General features: G+C 37.5%; 1 protein-coding gene and 1 long non-coding RNA gene across 2 annotated transcripts; one reads left to right on the plus strand and one right to left on the minus strand.

The window, feature by feature from the left end:
- Positions 1-680: 680 nt before the first annotated feature.
- On the minus strand, positions 681-2,605 carry LOC149096395 (uncharacterized). Its single transcript, XR_016204595.1, has 2 exons — positions 2,446-2,605; positions 681-2,017 (listed from the first exon to the last, which is right to left on the minus strand). It is a non-coding gene; the product is annotated as an uncharacterized LOC149096395 (long non-coding RNA).
- Positions 2,606-4,143: 1,538 nt separating this feature from the next.
- LOC149096396 (melanocyte-stimulating hormone receptor-like) lies at positions 4,144-5,888 on the plus strand. The gene has a single exon (XM_089281610.1). It carries the CDS (start codon positions 4,472-4,474, stop codon positions 5,330-5,332), a length of 861 nt encoding a protein of 286 aa, XP_089137736.1. The 5' UTR covers positions 4,144-4,471; the 3' UTR covers positions 5,333-5,888.
- The last annotated feature ends 6,413 nt before the right edge of the window (positions 5,889-12,301 follow it).

Genomic DNA, 12,301 nt, shown 5'->3' on the forward strand with positions numbered 1-12,301 from the left:
TCTTCCGATCTTCATTTGCTCGTGACAATTAACTTTTACTCTTTAACAAAAGAAATATTCACCAAAAATTGGGACTATAATAGTCTACAATTCTTATAAGTCCCAGACTGATCCTAATTAAACTCAAATATGTTTTACAGTAATAAAAAATATCTATATTTCTATTATTGTTTGAACAAAAAAGGCACTGTTTAACTTTTACAAAAATGGTAATTAATTTGTAAGATTGCTGTTTACCCTAAGGAAAATAATTTAACCATCAGCAGTAAAATGCCTAAGTATTATTCAACAGGCGTAAAAAGCCACCACCTCATTAGGACCCTCCTGTTCCCAAAGGAAGCCTGAGCGAAACCATTATTATTATTTTTTTTAATGACTCAGTTAATGGCTTACAACTCCCCGTCCCGTGGAGGACCGGGAAAACTCCATCAACGGCCGCTTCTCGCACTAAAAAACTTTAAATAATATAGAAGCTTAAGATGTGATGGGAATAAGTAATCACATCGACTTTTCATTGCTATTGAGGCGATGTTTTGATAACTATGGCAGCTGAATGTCAGTATTGTATAAATAAGACACCCAAAAGTCGGTGTCTTGTGATTGTTCCTAAGAGCAGTCTTGACATTAGGTGTCTTATTTATTTACCTACCTTACCTAAATGTAAAAATACAAAGCCGTAGTCAGTGTCAGTTTTTATTTCTGCAAATACCAGCTGCTAGCCTCCATCTCATATTAAATTTTCCTATCGGACTCTCTCCGCCATGCAAAACATCCTCTCCCCGCTAAACAAAAAGTTGGCTCCGACGTACGAGACCCTACGAACTTTACAACAGACGCTAACCTTACAAGGGACATTAACCAAACAAGGAAACATGCTAATGACTGTATTTAAATTTCTTCCAGCCCTGAACATATTTCTGTCCATCGTTGCATCATTGGGCAATGTTCTGATCCTTGTTTCTCTTCATAAAGAGACTTCTCTTCATCCACCGACAAAACTTCTGTTTCGATGCTTGGCAGTAACTGATCTTTGCGTTGGAGTTATTGTTCAAACACTTGGGGCCGTTCTCCGTTTGTTTACTACCGGAACATACTGGAAAAACACTTCCAGCTTACACCGGCTACATCGAGCTATAAGTTTTACTTGATGTGACCTAGCGGTCTTCACATCCAGCGTCATAAGCATGGACAGACTTCAAGCCCTGTTGTCTGGACTGAGATACAGACATGTTGTAACATTACCACGAGTTCGTGCATTAATTATTGGTAGATAGATAGATAGAAACTTTATTAAGAATGTCATCAACCACCTAGCTGGAGAAAAGCTCCCCTACTAATACGGGGACATAACAAAAACGAGTTAAATTAGAAAAAAAAACAAAAACAAAAAAAAACCTATAGCTATTTACAATACTAAAATTTAAATCCAAGTTAAAAGATGTTATGGGACTATGTACAGTGGATTTTATAATACAATAATTTCTGGTTTCTGGTTTCTGGTTAATTGGTTTATCAAGTGGATCGTTGTTCTTTTGGAAAAGCAAACTTGCGTTTACTGTAGCCTTCGTTCTTATAATAATTTCTGTATCAACCTCTGTCTTTTCCTACACGAAGATTTATCGCAAGCTTCGGCAACATCAACTTCAAGCACACAGAGTCTTACAAGGACAATCTAACGAAAGACGAGTGCCTCTAAATATAGCACGTTACAAGAAGTCAGTTACCAGCGTATTATGGTTGCAGTTGGCATTAGTTATCTGCTATACCCCGTTTATCGTTGTGGTTATGCTCATGACATATGGCCGAATGCCTGGAAAGAAATTTGAAATAATTTTGGACGTTACAGCAACTCTTACTTACTTAAAATCGTCTCTGAACCCGATTTTTTACTGTTGGAGGATCAGAGCTGTGCGACAAGCAGCCAAGGACACGATCAAGAAGTTTACCCGCTGGAAATCAGTCTAGATCTTGTGGTGAGCACGGAATACATTCAGTGAAGAGCGGCGGCCCGCTTCATCTGTGAAGAGGATAGGAGAACGATAGTTTCTGAAAAAGTACGAAAAACGCTTAAAGCCGTCGTCCAGAAGTAATTCAGTACTTATCGAAAAGTGGCAAATTTTATATTTTAACTTTTTAAATTCACCTGGTAATTCAAAGGGCATGTAACTTATAATCTTCCTTAAGAAATGTTGCTCTTCGTCATTCGAAAAAAAAAAAAAGTGGAGATTAATTTTAGTCTTAAAATTAATTGTAGTAACAGGGGGTTATTCATGATTACTCAACGCACAGTAACTGCTCTCTGTCATACTAAATTGCCGTTGATATTACACCTTGTTTCAATCAGTAAAACATCGTGTTGCTATGCAAGGACTAAAGTAAACTTCAACTTAGCGCTTCAGTTATTATATGTTATGATGAAATACGGACATACAAGCTAACTCATACCCCCACCGTAGTACAAAGGGGAGGTTTGAATCCCTTCCCTCCTCTTCGTTTTTTGTTCTGTTAAGGCAAAGCGAAATAAATTTACATCAGTTAGATGGCCCTGAGCTTGCTCTAGAAGATGATACCATTTTTGTTGGTACTGACGTCCTATGACGTCAAATGAATTAATTAGTTTTTTTGTTTATAAACAAAACAAAAAGAACACAAATGAAAAAAAGATATACCTTGAAACTATTTCACATGTAGTTCTTTAACTGGAATTGTAAATTTGTAAAAATTGTAAGGACGATCATTTAATATGAGGAAGATAAGAATGATAAACTTCCTCTTCGACTTAAACCACGGAAGTGGAGGTGACAATCTGTGTAAACATTATACGGCTTCCTTTAATGGCCTGTCTTGTTTTGTTTATTTTATTCCATTTATTCATTTTATATTTTTTTCCGTAGGCGATATTTTCGTATGAAGGGAAATGTAAAGTATTATTAAGGTATTAGGCAAAACTGACATGAAACAAATATGAGCTCGACAGACGATGTTTTGTACTTTGACAATTTTTGTTAGGACCTTTACGAAAACTCCTAATAGGAAAATAAGATATATTTTCGCGTTTGCCTTTTTCTTGTGCTTTTTTTTCTTTCCCTTTTTTTTTTCAGTGAAGAGAAGTACCTATTGATATCTAGTAAGTGACAAAGAGAGAATTTATAGTTTTGTTTCTTTTTCCCTTGCATTCTTGCGTCAAACTGCGCGCAGTAACTGAGAATATCGGATTTCTAAACTTACCTTTCCCTTGAAATACCTTGCAATTACTTTCGAGGTCAGTCCGCTCTGTAAATGAGCAGGATTGACTAAGATGATGTAAATATAGTAGAGCATAAACATGTTTCGGTTGTGTTCCGTGCCACAATACGGTGGTCTGTTTTTAGAGTTGTAGATAAAATTCATATATTAGGGATGTACTTCAGTGTTAATATCAGCTCTCCGATTCAGATTGGAAAACTCACGTCATACTTCATTATTTCGGATATAACAAGAAAAAAAAAATGATCCAATGCAATAACTGATGTAAATTATTCTTGTGTTCTGTTCCTTATCAATCACTATGTTATCGCGGGGCAAAAAGCAATAGGTAATACTAGATTAAAAAAGTTTGGAATGTTAAATACAAGACACGATTTCATTTATCATTTTCGCTCTTGCCGTGTAATATTTTGTACTTGTTACACTCGATCCTTGAAATGTGCGGTATGACATCTATTCACAGCCTGATGAATTATAATTAACATTTAGACGGAATTTGAATATTCCAGTGTTTGGTTCGAAAAAGCAAATATTTTATTCTTCAGTAAAGATAATCACGTACTCTTTCGTTGCTGCCAAATTGGATTATTTTCCTTTCCGCTTCAATTACTTCTTATAGTTGATAATACTAGTGGTAATGAAATCCTTGGAAGTTGTATATCGTGGGGGAGAGGGAGAGAAAAAAAAAAAAAATTAAATTCCGCCATGTGTTAATCAGTAATACAATCTTTCTCGGATGGACCAGCATATACCATTATACTCAAAGTGTTTTTCTTTTACATTTTACTAAATATCTAAAGGGTGTACCATTGCCTCCGCAGATAATAATCTTTAAGCAGTAACCACAAACATTAAAAGAAACAAGAACCGGGCTGCAGAGCGGGTCTAATCCTCTCTCTGGGCTACTAATCCTTAGCCACTGAGAGGTCATTATCCTCGCCCTCCTTTCCAGGAGATGTTTTGATAATTATGCTAGGTGAACGTCAGTATTGTTTGAATAAGACAGCACTGTAAAAATGCAAAGCCGTAGATTAGAGTCACCTTTTAGTTCTGCAAATACCAGCTGCTAGACTCCATCTCATATTTCCTCTCGGATTCCCTCCGCCAAGCAAAACATTCTCTCCTCGCTCAACAAAAAGTTGGTTTAGACGTACGCGACCCTACGGACTTTACAACAGACGCTAACCTTACAAGGGACAAACCAAACAAGCATAATAACAGGCTAATGAGTGTATTTGATTTTCTTGCAGCCTTGAACATATTTCTGTCCATCTTTGCATCAGTAGGCAATGCTCTGATCCTTGTGTCTCTTCATAAAGAGACTTCCCTTCATCCACCGACAAAACTTCTGTTTCGATGCTTGGCAGTAACTGATCTTTGCGTTGGAGTTATTATTCAACCACTTGGGGCCGTTCTCCGTTTGTTTACTACCGGGACGTACTGGAAAAACACTTCCAACTTACACCGGCTACATCAAGCTATAAGTTTTACTTTGTATGGCGTATCGGTCTTCACATCCAGCGCCATAAGCCTGGACAGACTTCAAGCCCTGTTGTCTGGACTGAGATACAGACATGTTGCAACGTTACCACGAGTTCGTGCATTTATCATTTGTTTTTGGTTAATTGGTTTATCATGTGGATCGATGTTCTTTTGGAAAAGCAGAATTGCATTTACTGTAGCCTTCGTTCTTATAATAATTTCTGTATCAACTTCTGTCTTTTCGTACACGAAGATTTATCGCAAGCTCCGGCAACATCAACTTCAAGTGCGCACAGTCCCACAAGGGCAACCTAACGGAAGGCAAGTGCCTCTGAATATAGCACGTTATAAGAAGTCAGTTTCCAGCGTATTATGGTTGCAGTTGGCATTAGTTATCTGCTATATCCCGTTTATCGTTGTGGTAATGCTCAGAACATATGGCCGAATGCCTGGAAAGAAATTTGAAATAATTTTGGACGTTACAGCAACTCTTACTTACTTAAAATCGTCTCTTAACCCGATTTTATACTATTGGAGGATCAGAGCTGTGCGACAAGCAGCCAAGGACACCATCAAAAAGTTAATCTGCTGTAAATCAGTTTAGATCTTATGGTGAACGTGGAAAACATTAAGTGAAGAGCGGCGGCTAAAAAAAAAAAAAAGAAAAGAAAAAGAAAAAAAAAAAAAAAAACGCACAGTAACTGGTCTCTGTTATTCCAAATTGCCGTTGATATAACATCTTGTTTCAATCAGTAAAAATCGTGTTTATATGCAAGAACTTAAGTAAACTTCAACTTAGCGCTTTATTTATTGTATTTTATGATGAAATATCAGCCGGGCTCAGTGCTACAGATCTGGTTTGGTTTATTGAACATACAGGGAAATAGCTTAAAGCGACTTTAACTCAAGTTGGCAACTTTGGTTAATAATAATAATGATGATGACGATGACGATGACGATGACAATAACAGTAACAATAACAATAACAACAATAACAATAACAATAACAATAATAATAATAATAATAATAAATGTTCAATAAACGTACATCTCATATTTTTGTCATAAGGATAGTCACATCTTTACTTGAGGGTACATCTCTCCAAGTGATATTGTCTACAGTGGCCCATTAGCCAAATTCCAAAAAAAGAAAACAAAAATATTCTTGCTGTGTACACCAATTCATCATCTTTATGGTTGTTTTCTGTCCAATCCATAGTTTTTAATTTGGATCTCACGTTGTAAAGAGGATCCAAAGCTTTTACTCTTGATTTAAAATAATCTACTCTAGGTCCAAAATTATTTTGTAACCACGAATCCAAAGTACAGTAACAGTGGAAACGTCAAGAACTAAAACGCTGGCTGTATTAGACGAAACATTTACCGACCAACTGAAGCTAGCGCAACGGACAGAAACCCGCCACCTGTTACTACAGTGACTATACCTTACACTTAGCCTAATTTATCAGAGAATTTTGGAGAAGGCCAGGGTGGGTAAGCTTATATACCAATCGTGAAAAAAAGAACTGTGTTTATACCGGATTTAGGTGTAAGAGATATTTAAAATGTTTTTCGTCTAAATAAGAGGTGGAAGTTATTTCTAAAGAACACGTGTAGGACATTTTTCCACCTATTCATTACATTTCCATTTGAAGTGTTTTTGTTTTTGTTTTTTTTTTGTTTTGTTTTTTGTGTTTTTGTTTTTTTTTGTTTTTTGTTTTGTTTTTTGTTTTTTGTTTTTTGCCATCTGCCTCGGGTCAGCATTTACATCATCTCTTGGAAAACTGCTGCCAGGAATACTTAGAAATCTTCCCTCGAGTTCTAAAACCACGTATGTAAATTTGATTAATTTAATCGACGATATAGATACCTTCTTATTATTTAACAAAATTGCCAAGAGGAATATACTGTAACAGAAATGCAAATAGTCACGTACTTTCTCTTTGCGTTGACGAGCTCAATTATATCTGATTAATTGACAGACCATCGTAGAAGAAAATATGAACAACATACATCTCAGGCAAACTTTTCTTAACAAATTCATAACTAGTTGTAAGAGAATGGAAATAAATGACCACTTAGTGTTTATTTGCTTTGGAGAACCTCATCAGTATAACCCGCTTAAAGGTAGATAAGTCTTGTTACCAAATGGAGCGCCAAATGGAGGCTGTTGTTTATATAGTTTTTAGGAGTATTCGTTATTATGATTATATAGATCAAAAGGAAGAACGGTCAAAAAACTTAAATAGTGAATATTAATGTGTTTACACACTTTGTCACCTTGAGTAAACTGCCCGAATGTTTGTAAAAAGCATTGAGAAAATTATCAAATTAAAAACTAAGGCCCGGGTCAAACGCCGTACTTCACATGAGCTGAACCCAATTCAACCAATTAGGCTCATGTGAAGTACGCAGGCTAGACCCAATTAAGTTCGACTGATTTTATTTGGAGCGGCTGAGGCGTTCTTCACGCCTGGCCAGCCGTGAATAACGCCTGAAGACCGCCTTTGGGTCAAACGGTGATCTTCACATGAGTCGAACCAAACGCATAATCAAAGCTCTAAAGGCGCCATTTTGAATTTACCTTGAAAAACCACCGAACAAGAGACGGCTTTTGTTATTTATTTGGTGTAGCAGATCGGTTCGACTGAATTAAGTTCGACGTTTGACTCAAACAGGCGTTCTTTTAATTATTTGAGTCGACCCAAACTGTCATTGGGTTCGGCTCATGTGAAGTACGGCGTTTGACCCCGGGCCTAAATGTGTCAGCTGTCACAAAGCATAAACGAGTAGTTCTGTTGCTACATTTCCATGATCGCCATGCTTCTAGTTGTTTAGTCGCTGTGCCGGCATTCATTCTCTCGCTGAGCGCTACTCTCCAAGGTATTTGTTGTTGTATTCAAAATTATTTCTGCCACTGGTCGTCCAACTTCGAGCTGTTTTGCTGGATTTCAAGTTATTTCTCTCGCTGGTCGCTTCGCTGCGAGCTATTTTTTCACTGTACCGCTATTAAACACTATAATTCCTGTCGCTGATCACTTCCTTCCAAGCTGTTGTTTCGTTGAGTTATTTTCTAGGCTGATCGTTACACTTAATGTTAGAGTTGTTTTATCTGCGCTCCGAATAATCTTCTTGTGCATTGTTGGTAACTACTTTGCTGTGGTAAAGTACTTAAATTGATTTCCTTCGCTAATGACTATTCTTGGGGTTGTTTTGGTTTCTGGATTCAACATATTTTAGCTACCCTCCGAATTGTATTGCAGCTCGGCCAGAATTACTCCTGTTGCCGGGTTAAAAAAAAAAAAAAAAAAAAGAAAAAAAGAAAAAAAGAAAACAAACAGATTTCCCGTGGGAGCCAAAATAGTTTTCTTCGGTGGGCTAAGATTTCTTTCGTCGCTACGTTAAGAGATATTAGGATCGCTACAGATTGAAACAGCATTATATGTTATGTTACAATATCAAACGATATGATAGTTCTCTACGAGTTGTTATGCAAAATGAAAGCGAATAAATCATTTCGAGCTTGTTGTCATCGCTGTTTTCTTTGATTCAAATTCTCAGGTGGCAAACGCTTGTATTTCTCCCACCCAGCGTTTTTATTCCAAAGAGTCAAAAAGAGGTTGTGGAATGTATAATTTTTCTTTAGGCGCTTGCACCATGCAAAACGCATTTCCACACATGCAGACCTTTCAAAATTCCCTGATAAACGGGTGAAAGGTTTCATGTGAAAGTCCGGAGACTTTGCGCCAAAACAGCCATATGCATTTTCATTTCACATTTCCAAAAGGCCTTAAAATCACTCCGAGCGTTGAAAAAGAAAGAAAGAAAGGAAGAAAGAAAGAAAGAAGAAAATAGAGAGAGGAGAGCAAGAAAAGGAAGATAAAAGAGTGGAGGAGACTGACACTCCTTTTAGTTTGTATAACGTCCACTTTGGAGAGGAAAAAAAAAACGCTTGATTTCTTTAACACTGTTTTCATAAATTCAGACATAAAATTTTCTAGTTTTATTTATTTTATGCTATTGTTGTCCTTGTCAATTCTTGTATACTCTTGTAATATAATTTATTGATAATTTCTTTTACATTGTGGCTGAAAAGCCCCTATGAGAGAGCTTCAAGAAACGTATGTGTGTATGTAAAGCTGCTTTATAATATGGTAGTTTTTTTTTTTTTGTCATCGAATTCTGGAAAATGACGCTACTCCGGGCCGGTTTTCAAATGGCCAGGAAAAGGCTTCTTTGTTTTTAATTAATTCTCTGAATAAATTGCATGTTTTTAGGCCATATTATCGCCATTTATCATCCATTGTGGCAATTTTTGTGTGAAAGAAACAATGAAGTTGCCAAATATCACTATATAGTGAAACTAACGTCTGGGGAATGAATTATCGTCACTCCGTGGCCCGCACCTGAAGTAACACTTACTGTTATGCAAATTCGGAGAATTTAAGCACGCACCCTCTCCGGAAGCGTGCACTATTGAAATTCAAAATTAATGACACTATTTTATTCTGTCATGCGCGCATCAGCTCACTTGAATTTTCAAATTTAATTTCATAACGGACTCTAACTGCTCTGCAGCAGATGAACAAGTCTTGAACAAAGTTTGGACAACTTTGCATCCGGTTAAGTTCACTGTTAACCGCCACGATGAGGTTTCAAAGAACGGAACAATATGCTCCATAGAAACTGTTACCGCAAGACTTGCTTGGACACTGAGCAAGATCCTCCACTTCTCTGAACAAGTTCGATATGAGAGTTGATGGAACCTCGCTTAATAATCATGGCAGCGTTTATTCAAACAGCGCGATCTCAAAGTTATTAATTACATCCTAGGTCTGCCATTCTTAGAGTTTCCAGGAGTTCATAACTGTACTTTACCAGCCTTCGCCATCAGCCGGCGTTCTTATACGTGGGCTATTACTGTATTTTAGGGAGTCCAAGAAAGCAAATTTTCTTAGTCGCAGCATCCAAAACAAACATGGCAGCGTAGATCATGTCTTAGCACCTAACTGACACCTTTAGAGAGTTCGAGTTGGTTAAGATTAAGACGATAATAATGGTTCAGAAGCAATGATATCGTCCTTCGGGTTCACGACACAGTCTTCCTGTCACAAGAAGTTCTGAGATAAAAAAAAGTCTTCCTCAACATGCTAAACAAAGCAAAATCCCAGTACGGATCACTACAGACAAGTTTTAATGTACTTTTAACGTCTGCGATGTGAAAATTTCCCTATTTCAACCGAATTTATCTATATTTATTTAGCTACATTCTCTTCTATATACCATCATGAGTTTGGATGGCGGAAACATGTCTGTAGGGAAGGATTTTGGAATATATGTTCATGTTCCCGATCTTTACATGGTTCACCTGTTCATCATAGCGCCCGACGAAGGAGCCCGTTTCCTTATCCAGTCGATAACGTTTTTGCAGTCATAAGGATTCGAGATTTTGGGAATATTCAGCTCGTCTCTTTCTTTTAAGGGTAGGCGCTGATAAACCATAACGCCCCTTCGTCACATGAATTTGGAGAGGAAAATCGAGGTAATTACAGCGCACAGGAGCGGTGTCCAGAATCCCTCCCAACACGACCCGCTAAAGTCAATCCAGTCGAACCTCCCCGTAAGCAGACACGGCCTCTCGACCAGGAAAACTATCCGCTTAAGACAGGTGTCTGTTCATGAAAGGTTTAAAATACAGTGTTTGTATGTGGTTGGGACCATTTCTAACTGTTCACTTTTTAAAGAGAGCCGTCAGTTAGCTGAAGTCCATCTGTACACAGCTAAAGTTCATCTTTTTAAACTGGCGGCAAGCAAGTTAATGGATAAAAAATATAGAGGACCAATAATTTTCATCTCGGTTGATATCTCAAAGAGTCTTGTTTGCTTTTTTACCGTGGAGCGTTTCATTGTCAAAGAGGACGAAAACCAGAGCTTGACACTTTCACGCTTTTGCTGGTTTTTACTGTCGCGCCATTGGAAAGAAAAAACGGTGACCATTCAATATGTTCAATCAGGACTCCAAGATTTGATAAATGTCTGATATTTGAACAACCACCGTTTTTCATACATGCGTTATTCAGAGCCTTTTTTCACCCATATTCACAGAGGTTTGTAGGGACACGCAATGTTGGTCTCCTTCGGAAGGGTACCAATATGGCACACCCTAACCCTAAACCCAAAGTCATCACGCTACAGTTCTCTCGGACCGCCATTTGGCTGCCATTTAGCGCAAGAGCTTGGAAATGAAAACGTAATCTATTACTAAAAATCGAACCCTGCCTAGCTTTAACATTTTCTACGTGTTAAGAACACTCAACGAATCTGCTCTTTGAGTTATCTGTTTCCCAGCCGTTTTGTCGCTGTTTGGGAAACTCCTGGCCACTCACCGTCATTAACCTTACTCTAAGCTGGAATGCGGGTATTTCACGAAGATTGCATGTACTCGCTTGCTGCTTGAATTTTGTTTACCCGTGTGAATTCCTCCCGCTCCTCACTGAAGGTTTAGATACGACCTTGGATCCACAGCTAATTGCTATTCCCTAAGCCCTCTGAAGCCACACCCATTCCTCTCCCTACTAAACGGGTGTAGACTCGTCCCCACTGGCACCACATGCCGTAAGTCTGGGTCACGTGTCTGCTAGTTGACAAGCGTTAACCAGAAAAGTTGCTAGATCATGGTGCAGTTAAGACATTCCTACTGCAAAAACAACAAAAACAACAACAACAAAACAAAACAAAACAAAACAAAAAAACCAAACCAAAACAAAACAAAACAAAACAAAAACAAAAACAAACAAAACAATAGATTGATAGAAATTTCCGAGCAACTAAGAATTTGTTGAGCACCTGGTGGCCATGGAGGTCCCAGATGAATTCTTAAAAACTACCTCGTTAAGTGTCTCTGGAGAATAGTGAGGGGCCAAGGTCGAAATCTGGTGTTATTTGATGGCACACCATGAGAAAATGAGTATAACTCTTTATCATATCATAGCTTGTTCTCATGTGAACAGCTTTTAAAGGTGTGCCCATTCTGATTACCCGAAATTTGACCGCTCGTTCGTCTTGTGTGAACTTACAATAACTAATTAATTTATTCGTTACAACTTAATGGCACACGGACAAAACAAAATGGAAAAAGAAATAAATAAAAGCAATAATAATAATGAAAATCATACAAGGAAAGCCATAAAGATGATTTATTAATCTAACAATTGTCGGACAGGAACGTACTACGACCGATCAATGTCTGTCGACAAACTTTATACCAGTCTTTTAAGCCTTACTCAACATGCACATTCCATACCCTATGAAACTTGCAGGAACAATATTACTAAATTACTAAGGCCTTATCGCTCCTACAATATCATGTTTAATGCTATTTTCTTCTAAAACCAAGTTCTAAACACAAAACATGTCAAGTATTCAAACAATCAAAATGAAAATGTACATATATATCTGAAAACGTTTCAACCCCTTCGGGGATTAATTTACCAAGTTCTGGTTCTTTTTCTGTTAACGCTCCTACAATATATATTAATTTAAAAAAAATACAAAACAAAACAAAACAAAACTT

Source organism: Orbicella faveolata, unplaced genomic scaffold, assembly GCF_042242905.1.
Source record: "Orbicella faveolata isolate gen_17 unplaced genomic scaffold, um_ofav_v1 contig_48, whole genome shotgun sequence".
In the NCBI taxonomy this organism is placed as follows: Eukaryota; Metazoa; Cnidaria; class Anthozoa; order Scleractinia; family Merulinidae; genus Orbicella; species Orbicella faveolata.